The sequence below is a fragment of the Borostomias antarcticus genome, assembly GCF_949987555.1.
Source record: "Borostomias antarcticus genome assembly, chromosome: 14".
Lineage (NCBI taxonomy): Eukaryota > Metazoa > Chordata > Actinopteri > Stomiiformes > Stomiidae > Borostomias > Borostomias antarcticus.
This window is the reverse complement of record NC_140247.1, coordinates 18,425,876-18,450,580: the sequence shown is the minus strand read 5'-3', so window position 1 is coordinate 18,450,580 and position 24,705 is coordinate 18,425,876. Positions and strand designations below refer to the sequence as shown.

The following is a 24,705-nucleotide window of genomic DNA, read 5'->3' as shown; positions in this document are numbered from 1 at the left end:
TTCATCTTGATTAGTTGGACTGCAGAGGAACAGAGCACAGCAGGCTAGAGAGAGGTGTGTTTACAGACGGGTCTCTCTATCACAGGATAGACGGGTCTCTCTACCACATGATAGACAGGTCTCTCTACCACAGGATAGACAGGTCTCTCTACCACTGGATAGACAGGTCTCTCTATCACAGGATAGACAGGTCTCTCTACCACAGGATAGACAGGTCTCTCTACCACAGGATAGACAGGTCTCTCTACCACAGGATAGACAGGTGTCTCTATCACAGGATAGACAGGTCTCTCTACCACAGGATAGACAGGTCTCTCTACCACAGGATAGACAGGTCTCTCTATCACAGGATAGACAGGTCTCTCTACCACAGGATAGACAGGTCTCTCTATCACAGGGTAGACGGGTCTCTCTATCACAGGGTAGACAGGTCTCTCTACCACAGGGAAACAGAATCATCTGGGGGCTCATAATAGGCTCAGATCAATTTAGACATGATAAATGATAAGTGCATCATTTGGATGCAGTACATCCCCCAACTCGCTCTTTCTAGAGGGAAAGAGTCTTTCCATAATGCCTTGATCTCCTCACAATGTGTGTGTGTGTGTGTGTGTTCACTAAGCTCAACCCCAAAAACTCAAATGCTGTGTTCCAAATCGCATACTTTGGCATAAAAAAGTATGCCAAAAAAGGATGTAGTATGTCCCAACACATAATATGCCACATGCAGTATGGCAAAAACACCAGGATGTCCTACTACATCCGGTCGTATTTTGCAGTGTGCAAGCTAGCAGGCTTTACTGGCTATTCTGACCCACAATCCTGTGCGCAGCGGAAATTACATCACGTGCAAGTACACCTGAGGCGTTGTGATGAATTCCAGCTGTGGACGAATGGGGCTTCATGGACTCCGCCGGATGTGATCAGATTTCAAGGTGCAGGGTTATGACGCGGTAGTATGTCCCAATTGGATGTGTACTGCGAGCAAAGTACAGGTATGTACGTCCTAGGGGCATCTGTAGTACGTACTGGCAGTAAAAAAGTAGAAGTATGCGATTCAGAATGCAGCCAAACATCTAACTAGGGGGCAGAGAGAGAGAGAGAGAGAGAGAGTGAGAGAGAGAGAGAGAGAGAGAGAGAGGGAGAGAGAGAGAGGGAGAGAGAGAGAGAGAGAGAGAGAGAGAGAGGGAGAGAGGGAGAGAGAGAGAGAGAGGGGGAGAGAGAGAGGGAGAGAGAGAGTGAGAGAGGGAGAGGGAGAGGGAGAGAGAGAAGGAGAGAGAGAGAGGGAGAGAGAGAGACAGAGAGGGAGAGATAGAGAGAGAGAGAGAGAGAGAGAGGGAGAGAGAGGGAGAGAGATAGAGATAGAGAGAGGGTGAGAGATAGAGAGAGAGAGATAGAGAGAGAGGGAGAGATAGAGAGAGAGAGAGAGAGAGAGAGAAGGAAAGTGAGTGAGGGGGAGAGGGGGGGGCAGGACTACGTACTGAGTCAGTCTCCTGCCTAGAGTCACAATCAGCATCAGGAGAGCAGAGAAGAGATAAACAGGAGGATAATACAGGAGTTTAGTCAGCGACCGTCAGAGAAGAGAGAGAAAGAGAGAGAGAGAGAAGAGAAAGAGAAAGAGAGAGAAGATAAAGAGAAAGAGAGAGGGGGGAAAGAGAGGAGACTGAATCCATTCTGCATTCCTGCAGGACAGTACCAGACCACAACAAGAGGAGCAGACCAGGTGTGTACTTAGAGACCAGGTGTGTACTTAGAGACCAGGTGAGTACTTAGAGACCAGGTGAGTACTTAGAGACGAGGTGTGTACTTAGAGACCAGGTGAGTACTTAGAGACCAGGTGTGTACTTAGAGACCAGGTGTGTACTTAGAGACCAGGTGTGTACTTAGAGACCAGGTGAGTACTTAGAGACATGAAGGACGAGGTTGGGGGTGGGGGGGGGGCAGACAGTGATCGTCTGGCGAAGGAAGGCGGGAGATCGACGAGCAGAACCGCGAGGAGGAGAGACGGCGAGCGTGATCGCTGAGGCGCCGAGTTTAAAGACGGACGTTCAAATCGGGAAAATCGAAATGCCAAATACTGACGACACGAAAGGTGTTCTGGGAGAGGAGGGGGTAGGAGGAAGGGGCTAATGCGCTGGCCTCTCCGGGCCTGGCAGCCGACGGAGTCGTTTAGGAGAGATTTATCTGCGCCCGTCCCTTGATGTGCACCAGCGTGGCATTTCAATTTGCCCGTGGACATCACATCACAAGACGACAAATCACAGAGAGCGCGCTCCAGTGCTCCGCGGGGCGGGGGGGGGGGGCTGCGTCACTACACGTTCTGTAGCGCTGTGTCGGCTCTCACTCACGCGCGCGTGTGTGTGTGTGTGTGTGTGTGTAATTGCCTTGTGGTGCAGAAATGCCCCTCTCTCCGAGGTCCAAGGTCCAGTAGTAGTGTGGGAAACATGGACAACTGGCCCTCGAAACTGAACAGGGGAGGAGGGAGAGAGGGATGGAATGAGAGAGAAAGAGAGAGATGGGGGAGGAGGGAGAGAGGGATGGAGTGAGAGAGAAAGAGAGAGAGATGGGGGAGGAGGGAGAGAGGGATGGAATGAGAGAGAAAGAGAGAGATGGGGGAGGAGGGAGAGAGGGATGGAATGAGAGAGAAAGAGAGAGAGATGGGGGAGGAGGGAGAGAGGGATGGAGTGAGAGAGAAAGAGAGAGAGATGGGGGAGGAGGGAGAGAGGGATGGAATGAGATAGAAAGAGAGAGAGATGGGGGAGGAGGGAGAGAGGGATGGAGTGAGAGAGAAAGAGAGAGAGATGGGGGAGGAGGGAGAGAGGGATGGAGTGAGAGAGAAAGAGAGAGATGGGGAGGAGGGAGAGAGGGATGGAATGAGAGAGAAAGAGAGAGAGATGGGGGAGGGAAGGTGCGAGAGGTGGGGTGGGTGGGCATAGGAGTTCAGTTATCTTGGACAAACACAAGACTGGGGATTAGAGGCAGGGATGGATGGAGGGATAAATGGAGGGATGGATGGATGGAGGGATAAATGGAGGGATGGATGGAGGGATAAATGGAGGAAGGGATGGATGGATGGATGCAAGGAACGGTTGGTTGGAGGGATGAAGGATATGTTTTATGGAATACAGAAATTATAGGAAATATGTCTTGAGTAAGTCAATATTCTCTATATAAGTGTGTGTGTGTGTGTGTGTGTGTGTGTGTGTGTGCGACGATGCATGCGTGTTTGTGTGTGCATGCGAGCAAATCTTCTTCTGAGCCTTGACTGATGGATTGTGTTTAGAATGAAAGGAGAGCTTTGGTAAATGGCACCAAGGAATTAGGCAGACAAGACATATGTCTTGAGTGAGTCAATATTCTCTATAAGTGTGTGTGTGTATGTGTGTGTGAGAGAGAGAGAGAGGGAGAGAGAGGGAGAGAGAGAGGGAGATAGAGAGAGAGAGGGAGAGAGAGGGAGGGAGAGAGAGGGAGAGAGAGAGAGAGAGAGAGGGAGGGAGAGAGAGAGATGATCTGAACCCTGACTTGTGTTTAGAAAAGAGAGAGTTGTGTCACCAGTGATTGAGTTGTCTAACCAGACAGCCACCATCGAGCATCTGGGAACTTTTGAATAAAGCCTCTGCATTCAGTTTTGCACTGATGTCACACTGCACTTCACTACAAACCCACAGTCCCAGCCCCATGCACAATCACTAACACATGCCCCTGTCTTGACAGGGTTCCTACAGCTTAGGGCATGTTTGATTTAAGACTTTTTAAGACTTTTTTGAATGCCACTCGGAATGAAATTTAAGACCATCTCGGCAAATACCAAAATTGGAGAAAACACAATTAGGGGTTTAGGGACAATGGTATTATTATCAAGGAATATGACAGGCTGTTTCTGAGCAAGGGAGTGTGCATGCTTGGGGTCGGTCTGTTAAATGATTGGCTGTTTGTGTGTCAATCGCAGCATGCTCCATTGTCAAGGGATATGATTGGCTGTTTCTGAGTCAGGACGTGAGCATGGGATCTCTAACATCATAGCTAATGCTCAGCTGTTAGCACAAAGCTAAAGCAGAAACACGCTTGGTTGAACAGCCAATTTTTGTTTAATTTGCACTCCCCCAACTTCGCCAGTTATCAGAGTTTTGGACAGGCGGGCTCAAGACAGGGGCTGCGTTCTGAATCACATACTTCTACTTCTTACTACCAGTACGTACTACAGCTGCCCTTAGAAAGTACGTACTTTGCAAGCAGTAGGATTATATTGATATGAAGATATGAAAGTAAAGGATTTGCCCTTAGAAGTAAATTGTAATTAAAATGGTTCTTAGCTAAGTAACCTAATAATATCATGAATGAACAATTGTAAACATAGTACTCAAGAGAAAAGGTGATACTCAAGTCTTGATTGAAACTTTTCTTTAAAGCTTTATTAAACATACAGACGTACACATTAAAAGTAGCTATAAGTTGTTATTTTGCATGTGCTCTCAGGACAGGTTGTGGTTGTGACCATCATTGTAAAGAAGAGAGGCATGTAATGCACATGTATACAGTAGTGCAGAGTCAGTTGTCTATTGTATAGACATGGTGTTCAATTGCTCAAGTGTTGTCAGGTGTTGGTTCAAGTGTTCGAGTGTACAGTGGTGCATAGTCAGTTGTCTATTGTATAGACAAGGTGCAAGGTGCAAGGTGTTGACTTTCTTCACAGGAGCACTGTCTCTCACCACCCCAGCAATGTCAGTAAGTGTCCACTCTGGTCTTCCTATAGCGGTGCTTGATCAAGCCAAAGCACCAGTCAGGTCAGCAAACTTGGTGTGGCCTGCAATCAGGAAGTGTAGGTCCAGCTTCAGGTGAAGCTTGTGCATGGTCTGCCAAGCACAGTACCACAGCACAAAGTTCATGGAGAGAAGACTTTGTTAGGAAAGACCAGTTTACTCCATGAGACAAAGCTGAGTTAATGCCAAGCCAATTAGCCTCCGCAACATGCATTATTTTTCAATAACCACACACTTTGACATGTATTATAATTGAAATATCTGAACAAAGGCTTGTTTCGTTATCCTGAAGATATAGTGGAGAAATACATTAAATAGTGAAAAGTAAAATATAATATATATAATATATGTTCAGGTAATCAAACATGGGAGGATGCTAGTTGAGTTAGGCCCATTTGGCTGTCAGCAATTATGACACCAGGAGAGTTCATTTTAATTAGATAACATAACTAGGCATCAAAAGTTGTAAGGCTACATAGAAGTCACCATAACTAACTTGGCTGTTGCTATGGTGACCACAGCTACACTCGTTTCAATAGAAACGTTCGTTTAATTTTAACCCTTATACACATTCATACATTCTTAATTGAGCCACAAAATAAACCAAATGAGCCCGGGAGCCGAAATGAAGCAAAAATAAATACTTAATAATGGCGTGAGTAAACATTTCCCCCTCAACTGGAATACATTAGCATGCACTGTTACGTAGCATGATACTTAACGTGGAGCAAGCTATCTATGAAGCTAACTGGTTAGTGATCTATTCAAGTTCAATAAAATAATTATTACACTGGACTAAATGACCCAGAACTTCGTAGTATACAAGATAAATATATACATGTATGGTTTCTACTTCATTTTAACATGCATGGTGACTTTACAAACCTGTCAAACAGAACCAGTAGGCAACGTCACAGCTTGTCATCGCTATCGCCAGATAGCTATGCATAGCTTCCGGCACGAGAGTGGCTTCCGGCACCCGAGAGTGGCATGCCTGGTGCCCCTGTGTGGACATGCTTGGTGCCCCTGTGTGGACATGCTTGGTGCCCCTGTGTGGACATGCTTGGTGCCCCTGTGTGGACATGCTTGGTGCCCCTGTGTGGACACGCCTGGTGCCTGTGTCTGGCCCCCCTGCTGCCCCTGTGTGGACACGCCTGGTGCCCCTGTGTCTGGCCCCCCTGGTGCCCCTGTGTCTGGCCCCCCTGGTGCCCCTGTGTCTGACCCCCCTGGTGCCCCTGTGTGGACACGCCTGGTGCCCCTGTGTGGACACGCCTGGTGCCCCTGTGTCTGGCCCCTCTGGTGCCCCTGTGTCTCTGCTCCAGCTACAGCCAGCTGGACCATGGGGATCTGAACACGTATCACATTCTGACTGCACTTCTGTTAGCACAGAATTTATATAGAGCATTAGGCCAGCTAGCAGGGAAGCAGGCAGACAGACAGAGACAGACAGACGAACAGACAGACAGACAGACAGGCAGGCAGATAGATAGATAGACAGGCAGGCAGGCAGGCAGGCAGGCAGGCAGGCAGGCCGGCAGGCAGGCAGACGAACAGGCAGGCAGGCAGGCAGACAGGCAGCCAGACAGACGAACAGGCAGGCAGGCAGACAGACAGACAGGCAGCCAGACGAACAGGCAGACAGGCAGGCTGACATAGAGACAGGCAGGCAGACGAACAGACCGGCAGGCAGCCAGACAAACTTAGACAGACTGACAGACAGACAGGCTGACAGACAGACAGGCTGACAGACAGACAGACAGACAGGCTGACAGACAGATAGACAGACAAAAACAGACAGATTGTCAAGCAGACTGACAGACAGACAGACACAGGCAGACAGACAGACAATCAGACGGAGGACTAGAGGGATGAAGGGATGGAGGGAGTGATAGCCTGACGGGCCTCGTCTTTGAGTGCAGATGCCCCTGCCGCCCCCACACCTGTCGTCTCCACACCAGTCACCCTCTCTGCCCCCTCGCTAGCTCCAGCATGCGTCAAGGACCTGGAGTGGTTGTTAACCCTGATCACTCGTCCAGACGGGATGCTCTGCTTGCCTCTTGAGAGACACACTGCCCTGAGGGACACGCAGTGGAGCAAAGAGAGACAGAGAGAGATAGAGAGTTATCAGACAGACAGGCAGGTAGACACAGACAGACAGACAGACAGACAGACAGACAGACAGACAGACAGTCAGGCAGGCAGGCAGGAAGGCAGACAAACACACAGAGAGAGAGAGAGAGAGAGAGAGAGAGAGTTATCACAGACAGACAGGCAGACGCAGATACAGACAGTCAGGCAAGCAGGCAGGCAGGAAGACAAACACAGACAGGCAGATACATTATTGAGCGAGTAAAGAACCGTCCACACCTGTCTAGCCATGTGACGAATGAGGATGATTATATGACCCCATGCGCAAGTGGACAGAGACAGCACATACAGTATGAAGGCATAGGAGCTACTGCACCAGAGATCCACAGCGAGTTACGTATTGATCCAGAGGGTGTGTGTGCATGTGTGTGTGCATGTGTGTGCGGGCGTGCATGTGTGTGCGTGTGTATAGCCTGTGGCAGGGCAAAGGCACATGTTTTATGAATCCCATAGGACTCCTATAACATAAACTATATATCTGCCAAGCGTTTTCACATCCTGGAGCTACACTCAATATAGATGCTCTGATGTCGGGGTGTGCAATTACCACTGAAACGCTCCAAGTGAGATAAGTGAGATTATTATGTTATCAGCGCCAGTTCAATTGGGTCTGGACGGTTCTCGTGAAAAATTGCTGATTTAGTCAAACTGCTGATTTAGTCAAACTGCTTTTCAAGCATGAAAGTTTTGCGTCTCATTGCGTGATTAATTGCTACTTGATTGAGAGCAAGTACAGTGTGTACTGTCTAATATACAGTAGTTCAGTGAGAGAGCCTGGAATCCTGGCTAGACGAGGTTCAGACTGATGTGTCAGAGACAGAGCACTGTCAGAGGAGACGAGACCATGGGGCACGAGAAGATGAGAAGATGAGAACTTCCTAAAAAAGTTTGGACATGGAAAAAAGAGAGACAGGAGTGGAGAGAGAGAGAGGAGAGACAGGAGAGGAGAGAGAGAGAAGGGGGGAGAGGAGAGAGAGAGAGAGAGGAGAGACAGGAGAGGAGCGAGAGAAGGAGAGACAGGAGAGGAGAGAGACAGGAGAGGAGAGAGAGAGAAGGAGAGACAGGAGAGGAAAGAGAGAGAAGGAGAGACAGGAGAGGAGAGAGATAGGAGAGAAGAGAGAGAGGAGAGACAGGAGAGGAGAGAGAGAGAAGGAGAGACAGGAGTGGAGAGAGAGAGAAGGAGAGACAGGAGAGGAGAGAGACAGGGGAGGAGAGAGAGAAGGAGAGACAGGAGAAGAGAGAGAGAGAGATGGGGGGCTGAGAGTTTCCAAACCCGGTGGGAGGCCCTGGTCTCTCTCTGTCAGGGTGCAGTGTGGAAGGACAAGGGTGGGGGTCTGGAGAGAGAGAGATGAAGGCGACTTCAGAGCAGAGCAGGGTGACAGCCCAGCGGGGAACAGAGGGAGAGGTTGGGGGGGGGTGGAGGAAGTTGCAGGGCCAAAGTACAGGGTGGGGGGGGGGGGGGCTGGGGGTGCTAGATGGAAGATTGATGAAGTGCTAGTGTGTGTTTGTGTGTGTATGAGGGATGAAAAGCATGTAAGAGATTGTGAGGATCTTTGGGTTGGGTTGTGGTGGGGGGGGGGGCAGATATCAAATGAGATTGCGAAAGGCGAGTAAAAAAAAAGAGCATCGGAGCTCACAAAGACCCCCCCCCCACACACACAAACACAAACACGTGCACACACACACACGTGCAGACGGACGGAGCGCACCACGCTGATATAGTCAGTGGCAGTGATTCATTGGGGTCCGAGGATGTATGACTGGGATTTACGAGCCGCCGAAAAATACTGAGGATAATAATAATCCCCCTACCCAGAGAGACCTGCTCGAGGACGGAGGAGAGACCACAGCAGTGAGACCGCTCGAGGACGGAGGGGAGACCACAGCAGTGAGACCTGCTCGAGGACGGAGGGGAGACCACAGCAGTGAGACCGCTTGAGGACGGAGGGGAGACCACAGCAGTGAGACCGCTCGAGGACGGAGGGAGACCACAGCAGTGAGACACACACAAAGGAGAAGGAACGGTAAGAAAGAGGCATGAGAGGTGATAGACAGAACGAGAGAGAGAGAGAGAGAGAGAGGGGGAGGGAGGGAGGGAGAGAGAGAGAGAGAGGGAGGGGGGGGCGAGAAAGGAGAGATGGAGAGAGAGAGAGAGAGAGAGGGGGGGGGGCGAGAAAGGAGAGATGGAGAGAGAGAGAGAGGGAGGGCGGGGCGAGAAAGGAGAGATGGAGAGAGAGAGAGAGAGAGAGAGAGAGAGAGGAACGGATCCTCCGCCGCGGTATCGAGCGAGGGACAGACGCTGCTTCCACGCGCCGACGAGCGAGACGGACAGGAAGAGAGGACAGGAGGAACAGAGGAGAAGAGCAGGAGGGACAGAGGTGAGGAGCAGGAGGAACTGAGGAGAGGAGCAGGAGGAACAGAGGAGAAGAGCAGGAGGGACAGAGGTGAGGAGCAGGAGGAACTGAGGAGAGGAGCAGGAGGAACAGAGGAGAGGAGAAGAGCAGGAGGGACTGAGGAGAAGAGAGGAGCAGGAGGAACAGAGGAGAGGAGCAGGAGGAACAGAGGAGAAGAGCAGGAGGGACAGAGGAGAAGAGAGGAGCAGGAGGAACAGAGGAGAAGAGCAGGAGGGACTGAGGAGAAGAGAGGAGCAGGAGGGACTGAGGAGAAGAGCAGGAGGGACTGAGGAGAAGAGCAGGAGGGACAGAGAAGAAGAGAGGAGCAGGAGGGACTGAGGAGAGGAGCAGGAGGGACTGAGGAGAGGAGCAGGAGGGACTGAGGAGAGGAGCAGGAGGGACTGAGGAGAAGAGCAGGAGGGACTGAGGAGAGGAGCAGGAGGGACTGAGGAGAGGAGCAGGAGGGACTGAGGAGAGGAGCAGGAGGGACTGAGGTGAGGAGCAGGAGGGACTGAGGAGAAGAGCAGGAGGGACTGAGGAGAGGAGCAGGAGGGACTGAGGAGAGGAGCAGGAGGGACTGAGGAGAAGGCGTGCGCCCGGTCGTCTCCGGAGCGGCGGGGGAAACTCTACAGGTGAGCTACGGGAGACGGAGAGGAGGAGGGCTGAAGGAGGACAGGATAGAGTGGGGGATGGAGAAAAAGAAGGGTGGATGGAAGTACGGCAGAGGAGGAGAGAGAGAGGGGGGGGGAAGGATCAGATCTAGGGAAGAAACGAAGGAATACACTGTATAGGAATTGTTCCGGTGTTGATTTTTTGACGGGGGGGTTGATGACTCTTTTGGGTTTGATAACTCTGTGATTACCAGGGCCGTATGAGCTGCTCATCAGGGTTTGATAACTCTGTGTGATTACCAGGGCCGTATGAGCTGCTCATCAGGGTTTGATAACTCTGTGTGATTACCAGGGCCGTATGAGCTGCTCATCAGGGTTTGATAACTCTGTGTGATTACCAGGGCCGTATGAGCTGCTCATCAGGGTTTGATAACTCTGTGATTACCAGGGCCGTATGAGCTGCTCATCAGGGTTTGATAACTCTGTGATTACCAGGGCCATATGAGCTGCTCATCAGGGTTTGATAACTCTGTGATTACCAGGGCCGTATGAGCTGCTCATCAGGGTCTGTTTGCTGGACAGGTGAAACCAGCCATCGCCGTGCGCAGGTCTGGGAGGCAAGGGAAGGAATCCATGAATAGCATTAAGAGCTGATGCATGGCTTAGGTGTTGTTTCATGGCAGCGAGTGAATTATACATGGACTCCGGTGGGCCCCTAGGGGCCGGGACTTCAGAGTGTGTGTGTGTGTGTGTGTGTGTGAGCGTGTGTGGAGAGCATGAAGCGGGAGGAAAGGAGAGCAATAATGAAAGGGGAATACATTTGGGGAAAGGGTGAAGATTGATGGAGAGAGAGAGAGAGAGAGAGAGAGAATGTGTTATAGTGTGTGTGTACTGTTGTGTGTGTGTGTGTGGGTGTGTGTGTGTGTGTGTGTGTGTGTGTGTGTGTGTGTGTGTGAGAGCGTGTGTGGAGAGCATGAAGCGGGAGGAAAGGAGATCAATAATGAAAGGGGAATACATTTGGGGAAAGGGTGACGATTGATGGAGAGAGAGAGAGAGAGAGAGAGAGAGAGAGAGAGAATGTGTTATAGTGTGTGTGTACTGTGTATGTGTGTGTGTGTATGTGGTTACTGTGTGTATGTATGTGTTGGTGTGTGTTAGCGCATGTGTGTGTGTCACAGTGCATGTGTGTTAGTGTATGTGTTCACATGTGTGATAGAGTGTGTACTGTACTGTATGTATGTGTTGAGTGTACAGTATTTGTTAGTGTGTGTTAGTGTGTACAGCATTCATGTGTTGGTGTGAGTCTGTGTGTGTTAGTGTGTGTTTGCTTGTGTGTATGTATGTGTTAGTGTGTGTCTATGTGCATATGTGTGTTTGCATGTGTGATAGAGTGTGTGTACTGTACTGTATGTATGTGTTGAGTGTACAGTATTTGTTAGTGTGTGTTAGTGTGTACAGCATTCATGTGTTGGTGTGAGTCTGTGTGTGTTAGTGTGTTTTGCATGTGTGTGTGTTTGTGTGTGTGTATGTTTGCATGTGTGTGTGTGTGTGTGTTAGTGTGTTTTGCATGTGTGTGTGTTTGTGTGTGTGTATGTTTGCATGTGTGTGTGTGTGTGTGTTAGTGTACTGTAAGTGGGATGGGAAAGAGGTGCTGGGATAATGAACCATATATATCAGCAGGGAACAGACCTCTTGATACGGAGGACAAGCGAGTGTGTGTGTGTGTGTGTGTGTGTGTGTGTGTGTGTGTGTGTGTGTGTGTGTGTGTGTGAGAGAGAGAGAAAGTGTGTGTCAAAGTGGGGGCAAACCTGAGGTATTAACAGAGATTAAATACCAGTCAATCAACACTGATACAGTGCATTACAGTACAGTAATTAAGAGTCCCTAATGCAGGTGGATCCACTGTTGTGATTTGAATCTGAATTAGGGTATTGGTGCTGCCATCTGGTGGTGAAAAATACTGTAACCATGTACTTTTAACAGTGGGAAAAAACTGTGTTTTTCTTCCTTTAAAGGCTTTGAGACATGCAAATTGTGTGCACACTTTCGGATACCCTGTACCCAATGCAATACCTTGCCTAATCAATGTGTTACATTGAATGTGTTTCAGCAGCTCAATCTTGTTTAGCCAAAAATACACATGCCACTACAATGTCTCTGCTATGGGTGAATGAGGAAGTGTGATCCGTGCACAAGGACTTCAAACCTGTACATTCATCTCTGCTCTTGTCTCCTGTCCATCTAGCTGCTGATCTCTGCCCTCTCACCCCACGCTCCGCCATGCCTGTCCGATCCTTGACCTTCCTGACCCTCTGTCTGGCCTTCACACAGAGGTAAGAGGTCAAGATCCCGGGCTGTATGCAGGGCCAACAATACAGATATAGATAGTCTTTAATGATCCCCGGGGGGAATTGTTGGCCACTGACATCAGTGTTGATTAGTCAACACGCACACATTTGCATACACACACACATTTACACACACACACACACACACACACACACACACACACACACACACACACACACACACACACACACACACACACTAAATTGTATGCTGTTTATGTTGTGGTCATGGATCTGTGAAGTGGTAATGTGATATAATTGTGTGATGTAGTTTTTAGCTGCTGCATGTTTTGTGTAATGTATGTAATTGCTTTAAATTGTAATTTTTTAGAAAGCCTAACTAGGCACTGGGGTTGCAAATTAGCCAATCGGCTAGAAACCTTTCATGCAACACATTTATTACGACAACATGTAACAATGTGCGCTACATTGTCCCTAACAAATAAACCAATAAATAACAATGAATCGCGAATGAACAAACTCAAATCTCCCTGTGATCTGTGTTTCGGCAGCGTGTCCATGTTCCCGGGGTCTTCCTGGGGGGAGTGGAACGACTCCCAACTACAGCCCACCATCCAGAAGCTGATGAAGGGATACAACCGCTACCTGAGGCCCAACTTCAACGGTGAGGTCAACTTTTTTGACAAATAATTTTTACAGCTCACTTTTCTGGCCCCCGGGTCATTACTGTTTTTTTGCTTCCCTCTGGAATATGTAGGGGTGGGTCGTATACCCTCCTCCTTTGCTCTCTGTAAAGCGCATTGTGTTGCCTCTGTGTTTGAAATGCGCTACACAAATAAAGCTTTGATTGATTGAACTCACCACTGTTCACTTACTGGAAAACCTCATAGAAACGCCGGTTTCTCTCTCTCTCTCTCTCTCTCTCTCTAGATGGTCCTGTAGAGATCGGGATGAGCCTGGATATAGCCAGCATCGACGCCATCTCCGAAATCAACATGGTAGAGTTCAATACCCAAAAGGGTGTCCGTTTTTGTGCCTGTGTATATCTGCCTCTCTCCTCTCTGATGGCGTGCCCCCCCCCCCAGGACTACACTGCCACCATCTTCCTCCGGCAGCGGTGGCGCGACGCCCGCCTGGTGTTCCCAGGGAACGAGAGCGTCAGCGTGGACGGCCGGCTGGTCTCTCTCCTCTGGATCCCCGACACCTTCATCCCCGACTCCAAGCGTTCCTTCCTGCACGACGTGACGGTGGAGAACCGGCTCATTAGGATCTTCAGCAACGGGACGGTGCTCTACGCTCTCCGGTGCGCTCGTCCTCGTCCTCATCCTCATCCTCGTCCTCATCCTCTATTCAGCCGCCTTGCTCTACACTCTCCGGTGCGCTCATCCTCCTCATCCTCTATTCAGCCATCTTGCTCTACGCTCATCCTCCTCATCCTCTATTCAGCCATTTTGCTCTACGCTCTCCGGTGCGCTCGTCCTCATCCTCCTCATCCTCTATTCAGCCATCTTGCTCTACACTCTCCAGTGCACTCGTCCTCATCCTCATCGTCCTCATCCTCTATTCAGCCATCTTGCTCTACACTCTCCGGTGCACTCGTCCTCATCCTCCTCATCCTCTATTCAGCCATCTTGCTCTACACTCTCCGGTGCGCTCGTCCTCATCCTCATCCTCCTCATCCTCTATTCAGCCATCTTGCTCTACGCTCTCCGGTGCGCTCGTCCTCATCCTCCTCATCCTCTATTCAGCCATCTTGCTCTACGCTCTCCGGTGCGCTCATCCTCCTCATCCTCATCCTCTATTCAGCCATCTTGCTCTACGCTCTCCGATGCGCTCGTCCTCATCTTCTATTCAGCTGTCTTCTCAACATATTGAATTCCCCCCCCAGGGATTATTAAAGACTCAAGATGTGTTTATTTCCATGTATATGGTTCTACTATACTAGGAATAATGACTAGGGTTCAGGTATATGCTCTTGTTTGTTTGTACAGTATCTATCTGTCTACAGGTATCTATCCATCTATCCATCCATCCATTCATCCATCATCCACCCATCCATCCATCCATCCATCCATCCATCCATCCATCCATCCATCCATCCATCCATCCATCCATCCATCCATCCATCCATCCATCCATCATCCATCCATCCATCCATCCATCCATCCATCCATCCATCCATCCATCCATCCATCCATCCATCCATCCATCCATCCGTCTATCCGTCTGTCTGTCTATCTAATATGTTCAATGTGTACAATTCAATATAGCAAGTCAGTGATCAAGCATGACTCAAGTGCCCAAGATTCACCCTCTATGCAATGTAACCTGGTTTTTGGCTTTAAGTTCTGCTCCCCCTCCTTCTATGTCCACCAGCATTACGGCCACCATCGCCTGTAACATGGACCTGACCAAGTACCCCATGGACAGACAGGTGTGCACCCTACAGCTGGAGAGCTGTGAGTACCCTGGAACACACACACACACCTAACACACAGGAACACCCAGCAGAACACAACCTGGAACACACACACACCTAACACACAGGAACACCCAGCAGAACACAACCTGGAACACACACACACACACTAGTGTTGTCACAATACCAAAATTATGACTTCGATACGATACCTGCACAAAATATCTCGATACCGATACCGAAACGATACCACGGCGAAAATCTAAAACATAAGGAAAAGTAATGGAATAATAGATGACGGAACATGGAACTTTAAATTGTTGGCTTTTTTTAGTGCTCTGTTCAGTCTTTTTGCATCTTTTGAGTCCTTATCATATTTCCTGTAGCTTTGAAACCCAGCTGGAAGGGAAGGCTGCCTCGACTGGGTGGTTTGAGATTGTTCTGGCATCTGTTTGTTTGTCTGTGGGGGGAGAAATCAATAAATTATGCCTATGTTGTTGCAAACTGTGAGAGAATCAGCAGAATTTGAAAAGCTTATTATTATTATTATTATTATTAATTAACACAGGCCTATTGAAGCATTTTCGCTATTCCCAATTATCAGAAGAGATCTGTCTCACTGTTCTCTCGCTCTAGGAGGTCGGAGCAGGTATTGATTTTTTTTTGTCACAGGTTAGGCTGCAGCTATGCTAGCTAAAAGTCTAATGCTACAGATGAAAATGAGCTTCTTTAGCATTTATCTGGTGCAATAAATGTATTGTGCATTCCCCCTGACAAATAAAACTAAACTTAACATTAGGTAGGCGAAATATCCTTCGGTTGTATTCAGTACTGGTGTTGCTGTTCAGCTGTTGTGTGTATCTTATCTTCTATCACATTCGCTAACCTGTCGCTCTTTGAATTCTTTGTGTAAGTCGGCATGTCTGTCTGCAAGATGCATTGCCAGGTTGGTCATATTGGCTCCCTTGGTATAGATTTGTAGCATTGTTTACAGATGAGATTTGTAATGTCCGTGGGCTTGCCCTCACTTTCGGCTCTGTAGGCAAAACGAGAGACAGAGCGAGGAGAGAGAGAGAGAGCGCGCGCGCGCACACACACATACTCACTGCCCTGCGACTGGGGGATCTTGGGAGAGAGAAGCAGAGCGCTATTATACCTACAAACAAACACGGCTTCACTGTCACATGAACTCAACTCAATATATACGGCTCTTATTAAAACACTGTCTTTCTTAAAGTATCGATACTTTAAATTTGGGTATTGTACCGTTTTTGACGACAGAGTATCGCGGTACTTTTCTAGTATCGATACACCGTCCGTCCGTCCGTCCGTCCGTCCGTCCATCCATCCATCCATCCATCCATCCATCCATCCATCCATCCATCCATCCATCCATCCATCCATCCATCCATCCATCCATCCATCCATCCATCATCCATCCATCCATCCATCCATCCATCCATCCATCCATCCATCCATCCATCACTCACTCACTGGAACACCCAGCAGAGCAGAAACTGGAACACACACACTCCTAACACACAGAACACACACCAGGGTGTGTAGACGTCAGTGTCTGTACCTGCATCTGTCCAACCCACAAAATAATCTGGATCTGTATTTGGATACAAAACAGAAGTGGGCGTGGCTTAAACAGAAAGCTGTTGCTCCCCTAACACAATGGGGAAATGCAATTTTAGTAGCATAATATTCATTGGCATTGCAACTGCTGTGCTTTCAAAGCACCAGACTAGTGACTTATATATAATTTACATTTAATTAATTATGAAGTATGATTTGTCATCATACTGTATTTTTTTTTACAAAACTGTTATTTTAGACTATGAACTGTCTGGACACCTCCAACACTACCACCCCTTAAAAGGGCAATATTTTTTCCAAACAGTCAAGACATTTCATTAATATTAAATCAATATAAATATGGATAGGGACACTCATATTTTCATCAATAACAAGCTCTCTTATCTCTGTCCAAATTAATCAGTCTTGTTGCTTTTGTGTTTTTTGTTTATGTTAACATTTTCCATCAGCAAAATGGTGTCCCATTCCTTGGCTTAGATGTCCGTGACACAGACAGAGTTGGTGGTCAGTCAGTGTGTTCTGGTCTGCCTCCCGTGACAACCACTGGGCCACTGGGCAGGCAGGGTGTACGAGCCATGAATTGATTTATGGGGAATTATAATGAAGTGAGAATTGATTATTGTATGCGTGTTTATATTATGGTTATTTTGTTATTTGTTATTCTTTATATTGCAGTGATTGATAGAATTAATTGGGTCAATTAATTGGTTAATTGGGTTGGCGGTGTTCTCAATCCACTCAGCTCTAGCTGATTATATACTGCTGTTCACCTGCTGCTAGGGAGGAAAGAGGGGAGGAAGTAGGTCGCTGTACTTTTTGTTGACCGCAGTTTACTACGTTTCTGATCGTTGTGATTACTTTGATATTATTTCAGCACGTCATATTAGCTTTATTATGTTTTCTTAGTAATAACACTTTAAAACGCATATTTTTGATCTCAGCGAGTCTTTTTATTCAGCGCGTCAACTAGTTTGCCAACAGATGTATCTCAGCCTCTCAGCGACTTTTTACTTTGTCTCCGGTCGTCGCTACACAGGGGACTCAGCTGCACGACTCAGAGACACGATCAAAGCTCTGCATTCACAAGCCGCTGGGGGGTGCAGACCCCAGAGATGAGCCGGTCCTCCACACACACCAGCGGAGCGAGTCACAGTTGTCTGGGGCGGCCTACCTGGCTTCTTGGGCATGGAGTGCAGTCATTGGTGATTCGCCTCACCAATCTTTTGAGCGCAGAGACTCCTGGCGCCATGCTACAGACACATCTAGACGCTAACACCGTCAGTCACTTACTCATGACTGTACTGTAGCTTTCAGCCAGAAGAAGAGGCATCGTATGGCTTACAACTTCATCAGAGGAAAGTTGGATGCCACCTGACGACGCCATCACGCCGCTGGTTGGCGGATCGGCAGTGATGCCAGTCACTGCTCATCTTCTCCTTGCCTCCAGCTCAACTCCTCCCTCCGGTTCCATAACCAGCAGCACGAGGCTCTTTCCCCTGTCTACCCCAACCTGTGAGCAGCTGTCTCCCTCTGCCTCCCCCCCAATGCCCTGAGGGCCTTGTTATGATACCATCTGTTTCTCCCCTGGCTAAGCAGCGCAGTCTTACATAAACTGCAGGCTGGTGGAAAACAGAGGGACATGCAGAGGGACATGCAGTTGTAAACACAAGGCTGGTGTCTGCGCAGCAACAAGAAAAACAAATTAAAAATGGCTGTAGCCTACTTGCATGATGTACTGTATAGCCAAATGGGGCTTGATATCAAGGTTCTGGTCCTACATCTTTACAATGTATACACTTGAACAGTTTCCAACACAATTAAAATAGTATACACCTTAAACATGACAACTAGCTAATTTATGGCGCCAGACAGTAGTAGCTATCTTAAAATAGTCCATACGTTTGAGGTCACAGATAAGCTAGCTAGCGTGTTGGCTAAACGAGTGCATCCACGCCATTTCTGTTACTCTCGGCGGGCACTAGCTATATAGTTAATTTTTTACAAGCGAGACACACTCTTTCTCCATTCCTTTCATTCTTGTAACTGAACTAGCTAACTACCAAATTACAACAATCTCTCTGTGAAGTTTTGACACATTATACCAACCAGAAGATGTGGCTTACCTTTGCCGTTATGAGGAGCAAACCGCGGATCGCGCGCGCGCATAGTATCCAGCTGCAGCCGTGCAGCCGTGCAGCCGCCGAAATAGGCTCTGTGCACCAGCTCCACTACTTCCTGAAAGTCACTTGGCATCTTTATTTCCTGTCCTATATGATTGGATTAAGTGATTAATCAGGTGTGCGGCAGACCCAGTGCACACCTGATTAATCACTTAATCCAATCATATAGGACAGGAAATAAAGAAGCCAAGTGACTTTCAGGAAGTAGTGAAACTGGTGCACAGAGCCTTTAGGACCCGGGAAATAGGACCGCACCGCAGGTATTCTGGGAATTATAGTCCACTACAGTCCACTACATTACTATACTGTATTGCTAGTTGTCATATATGTAATCATCCAGATTTGTGACAAAAGATAAAAAATTAGACTAAAAATGACCTCAGTGATTGTAGCTAGTAGCTAGCGAGCTACCGTTAGCTAGCTAGTTAGCTAAGCGCTGTAAAGTTACTCGTAGCTCAAGACTACTTTTCTTTTATTGACATAGCTAATCAATAATAACACTTGTTATATACCCCAATCATTTTAAGGACAGGCATTTCAGGACAAATCTGTCTGGAATAAGACTTTTGTCTTTATTATTCCCGGCGCGTGCATTATGCCGCCCCTCTAACGTTATTTGCAATTTAGAATGAATACCAGCAATAACGCACAGCATAAGGAAACAACAGTAACCACACACAGTCTACTCTAGTCTATTGCAACCAGCAATAGCTTATTGCTATTGCATCGCTTATTGCAATGACATGCAATAAGCGAGATTAGACTACAATAGGGTTAGAATTATTATTGTTTATTGCAAGCAGTCTTGTTGTTAATGTTTGGACTGAACTGGGCTTTAGAATAGCAGGCTAACGTTACCTATTCGCCTTATCATGGATGTATTTATTCACCTCAGCTGCCATATTGGTCAGTCTGATTACCAGACTCTGATTGTTTTTCACTGCCGTTGTTTTCGCGTTTGGAAATACATGGAGGTGAATGAGCCATAGTTAGCCGTCAGCTGCATTCACTCCGATGTATTGTATATGCATGTGTGTGTGTGTGTGTGTGTGTGTGTGTGTGTGTGTGTGTGTGTGTGTAGGGGGCTACAACCTGCAGGATGTGGTGTTCTACTGGACCAGGGGGAATGACTCGGTGAAGGGTCTGGACACACTGAGACTGGCCCAGTACAGCGTGGAGAGCTACTACACCTCAGTGTCCCAGGCCGTGTACGAGACCGGTAGGAACACTGTAATCTGTACTGTTCCCATGCTATTATTACTGTATCCATATACTGTAATATCAACCTTCATATATATTGGATGCTACCATAGCATCCAGTCTTACTTGGTCTAAATATCCCTTTAGGACACTTGAGGATCTTTATTTAATTAGGATTGAGAGGATCTGAATTTAATGAGGTATATTCAGTGCTTTTGTCACAGCTCCACCATCTCCCAGTGTTCATTTATTGGCTTTTCTATCTAGCGTAAAAAAACTGGGGGGTGTTTTGTTAGAGCATGTGTGTGAACCAAAAGAGCAATACAGATCTGTGATCAGTGTCTGTGGCAATGAATGAATGAATGAATGAATGAATGAATGACTGAATCAATCAATCAATCAATCAATCAATGATTCCTTCGTCCCCTATCCAGGGTTGTATCCGAAGCTGGTGCTGCACTTTGCTCTGCGGAGGAACGTGTTGTTCTTCATCCTGGAGACGTACGTCCCGTCCACCCTGCTGGTGATCCTCTCCTGGGTCTCCTTCTGGATCAGCCAGAGCTCTGTCCCCGCACGCACCTGCATCGGTCAGTCACACACACACACACACACACACACACACACAGACGCGCACACACGCACACACACACACATATATATATATATATATATATACACACACACACACACACACACATATATATATATATATAAATATACACACAGACACACACGCACACACACATATATATACACACACACACACACACATATATATATATACACACACACACATATATATATACACACACACGCACGCACGCATGCACACACACACACATATACACACACACACACACGCACGCACACACACACGGCTAGGTCCAATGACTGCAGGGTTGGCGAGTCGAATGTCCACATGTCAGGTTGAATGTCCGTCCACATGTCGAAGTGTCCTTGTGCAAGACACTGAACCCTAAATAGCTCCCAATGAGCAGGTTAGCACCTTGCACGGCAGCTGCCGCCGTTGGTGTGTGAATGGGTGAATGAGAGGCTGTTGGATAAAAAGCGCTATATAATTGCAGTCCATTTACCATTTACCACACACTCACACGTAGGCAAGCACACACGTCCACCCACACACACACATACACACACACACACACACATGCACAGACGCACACACACAAGCTGGATCGGGTTCAGGCTGCTCTTTTTCATGATGGTGGTCAGTTGATCTTTGTAGCTGTTTTTCTGGCCACCTGCCAAGCGGCGGCCATGATGGAACTGGCCCTACAGCACTTAGCTGGGTCAGCGCTCTTTCCATGACGTGACCGAGCCAGCGAAGTCCGTGCTGGGTGACTGTATGTCTCAGTGCTGGGTGTCTCCATACTGATGCAGTTGGTCTTGCGGAGTATGTCATTACACACACACACACACACACACACACAGACACATGCCAACATAGATACGCATGCAAGAGAGAGAGAGAGAGAGACAGAGAGAGCGAGTATGGGAGATAGTGAGAGGGTGTACCCCTCTCTCGTTCTCCCACACTCACTCGCTCTCTCTGTCTATCTCTCTCCCTCTCTCTCACTCCTCTTTCCCCTTCTCCCTACTTCTCTCCCTCCGTCTCTCTCACTCCCTCTCTCTCCCTCCCTCCCTCTCTCTCTCTCTCTCTCTCCCTCTCTCCCTCCCTCTCTCTCTCTCTCTCTCTCTCTCTCTCTCTCAGGAGTGACCACGGTCCTGACCATGACCACCCTGATGATGGGCGCCCGTACCTCCCTGCCCAACGCCAACTGCTTCATCAAGGCCATCGACGTGTATCTGGGCATCTGCTTCACCTTCATCTTCGGGGCGCTGGTGGAGTACGCCTGCGCCCACTTCTGCACCATGCAGCACCAGACCATAGGAGACATCCACCGGGTGAGCAGGGGGCGGGGTCTCTCTGCTGAGGAGGGGCGGGGTCTCTCTGCTGAGAAGGGGTGGGGTCTCTCTACTGAGGAGGGGTGGGGTCTCGCTGCTGAGGAGGGGCGGGGTCTCTCTGCTGAGAAGGGGTGGGGTCTCGCTGCTGAGGAGGGGCGGGGTCTCGCTGCTGAGGAGGGGCGGGGTCTCTCTGCTGAGAAGGGGTGGGGTCTCACTGCTGAGGAGGGGTGGGGTCTCTCTGCTGAGGAGGGGCGGGGTCTCTCTTCTGAGAAGGGGCGGGGTCTCTGCTGAGGAGGGGTGGGGTCTCTCTGCTGAGGAGGGGCGGGGTCTCTCTACTGTGAAGGGGCGGGGTCTCTCTATGGCGTGGGCGGCACATTTCTCGGTCCTGCCATCATCTCGTATCTTATGTTAACCTCCAATCACATTTTATGCAAATAAAATGTGATTTTTGATTCGGAAAAAGAGATATGCGAGGCCTATCTCTCCAAGACGACGGTAAATAAGCGACTGTTCTATTCTATTGATAGAGAACTGTTCTATTCTATTGATAGAGGACTGTTCTATTCTATTGATAGAGAACTGTTCTATTCTATTGATAGAGGACTGTTCTATTCTATTGATAGAGGACTGTTCTATTCTATTGATAGAGGACTGTTCTATTCTATTGGTGGAGGACTGTTCTATTCTATTGATAGAGGACTGTTCTATTCTATTGATAGAGAACTGTTCTATTCTATTGATAGAGGACTGTTCTATTCTATTGATAGAGAACTGTTCTATTCTATTGATAGAGGACTGTTCTATTCTATTGATAGAGGACTGTTCTATTCTATTGATAGAGGACTGTTCTATTCTATTGATGGAGGACTGTTCTATTCTATTGATAGAGGACTGTTCTATTTTATTGATAGAGGACTGTTCTATTCTATTGATAGAGGACTGTTCTATTCTATTGATAGAGGGCGGCTGTGGCTCAGGAGGTAGAGCGGGTCATCCAGTAGTCGTAGGATCAGCGGTTCGAATTCCGCCTCCTCCTGTCCACATGTCGAATTGTCCTTGGGCAAAGACACTGAACCCTGAATAGCTCCCAATGAGCACCTTGCATGGCAGCTGCCGCCATAGGTGTGTGAATGTGTGTGTGAATGGGTGAATGAGAGGCCATTGTAAAGCAGTTTGGATAAGAGCGCTTAAGAGCATTCACCATATTGTGTTCTCTGGATCTGGCTTGGTTCCCGTCCGTCTCAGGAGCTGCTCAGGGAGCTCCGCGACTCCAACGGCAACGGCTCCGCCCACATGGCCGGCTCCAGCCAACCCGATCAGTCCGTGGAGCTAGAGCCCAGCCACGAGGAACAAGCCCACCAATCCGTGACCAGAGAGAGCCAGGCGGCGGAGAAGAGCGCGGGGCTGGGGTGCGTGATGTGCCTGTCGTCCGTCGTAGATGTGTGGCGCCGTGCGGCGTCCGTTTTCATCGTGGAGAACCCCCACAACATCGACCGCCACTCACGCACGGTCTTCCCCCTCGCATTCCTATTCGTAAACATCCTGTACTGGCTCTACTACCTCCTGTTCTGAGGTGACATCACTTCCTGTTTATCAACACCCTGCGTCCCAGTTCCAAACTGAACCCCTCACTCTTATCCTCAAAGGCCTTATGTGCATTTGAATACAATAGATTGGATAGGTATATTTAATGTGATGACAATTGCACCTGGTCCTCATATTGGTGGGAGGATTTTGTTAGATATACTTAGTAGCCTAGACCAATCACATCCTTTCATTTACATAAGTGCCTATGGATTAGGGACAAGAGCTTGATTTGGAACTGGGCACTTCCTGTCATTTCCACTGGCTTAGTAACTGTATGAATAGGAGGAGGCCATGTTGGAACAGACTGCTACTGCGTCAGTGTATTTACAGTAAATCTGTTTTGGACAGGTTAGGGGTCGCGACATCATGTATTGAGAGAGGTCAGGGAATAATTATTACAGCTCACTTTTCTGGCCCCCGGGTGAAACTGTTTTTTTTGCTTCCCTCTGGAATATGGAGGGGTGGGACCTATGCCCACCCTCCCATTGCTCTCTGTAAAGTGCACTGTGTTGCCTCTGTGTATGAAATGTGCTATACAAATAAAGTTTGATTTGATTTGATTAGGTGAAGGGCAATCCAGCAACACAATTTCCTGCACTTTCAGGATTTCAATAGTCTAAACACTTAATCACTCACTCAGTCAGTAAACGTCAGTGAGCATCCAGCCCTAGTATGGAGACATGCAGGAGGCCTACGATGTTCACACCACTAGAAGGAAGATCGATTCAGGAAGAGAGATTGGAATTGTTTTGTTTTTTAAATGCAGAAAAAAATGAATTTAATACAAAAGCATTTGTAATCATGTGCCTCACTTTTCTGTTTAAATGATGAATTGACTGAATTTAAACTGAACTGACCCCAATCCTGATCAGGCCTTCGATGCCTTCATTCTTGTACAGAGTTAAACATTTAGACGTGTACATTTCTATTCTTCGGTAACATTGTTTTTCATACATCGTATGTAGCCGCAGTACTTCAGTTTGTCTTGTGAATTGAAACAATTAAAGACGTTGCAGAGAATGTGTAAAGTATTCCTTTTTTCAGTGTCAAAAAAAAAACTGTTGAGATTAAAATATTAAAGCTTCATTTATTGAACAGTATCCCCTTATTCCAAGTAGCAAAATCGATAAAGTGCACAAGTCAATCACATGTTTTAAGGCAGAAAGTGTTAAAAAAGGAATGTGAATTTACAAGCATGCAGTACTGTGCAGTGAGAGTTGTATCTAGGACATTGAGTGTTCACGCCAAACACTGACGGTATTTACAAGTTGTGTTAGCGCTGTCTGGTTGGTCACTGTACTGTATTTAGGTCTTAATTAATTTGAGAAGAAATTGGATAACCTTACACAGCGTTAACAAATATGTACAAAACAGTAGTCATGGCTTTAGCTGTACAACTAGAAAGAACGCCAGAGAAATGCAATGTTAACAGCACATACCAATATGACCTGTTCTCTAGCCTAGCCTATATTAAACATTCTTTCACCATCACAGAACTTTTTTTAAACCACATTTATCAGCAACATTACAGTTCAATAGCCAAACATTCTATATTCATGTCAACTTCATT

General features: G+C 47.8%; 1 protein-coding gene across 1 annotated transcript; it reads left to right on the top strand.

Moving 5' to 3' along the window:
• Positions 1–12,779: 12,779 nt before the first annotated feature.
• Positions 12,780–23,120, top strand: gabrp (gamma-aminobutyric acid type A receptor subunit pi; the record flags this gene model as incomplete). The annotated part of the gene is made up of 8 exons (XM_084448959.1): positions 12,780–12,885; positions 13,152–13,219; positions 13,307–13,524; positions 14,598–14,680; positions 19,504–19,641; positions 20,057–20,209; positions 21,355–21,548; positions 22,794–23,120. 8 exons carry the CDS (start codon positions 12,780–12,782, stop codon positions 23,118–23,120), a joined length of 1,287 nt encoding a protein of 428 aa, XP_084305085.1.
• Between the last annotated feature and the right edge of the window lie 1,585 nt (positions 23,121–24,705).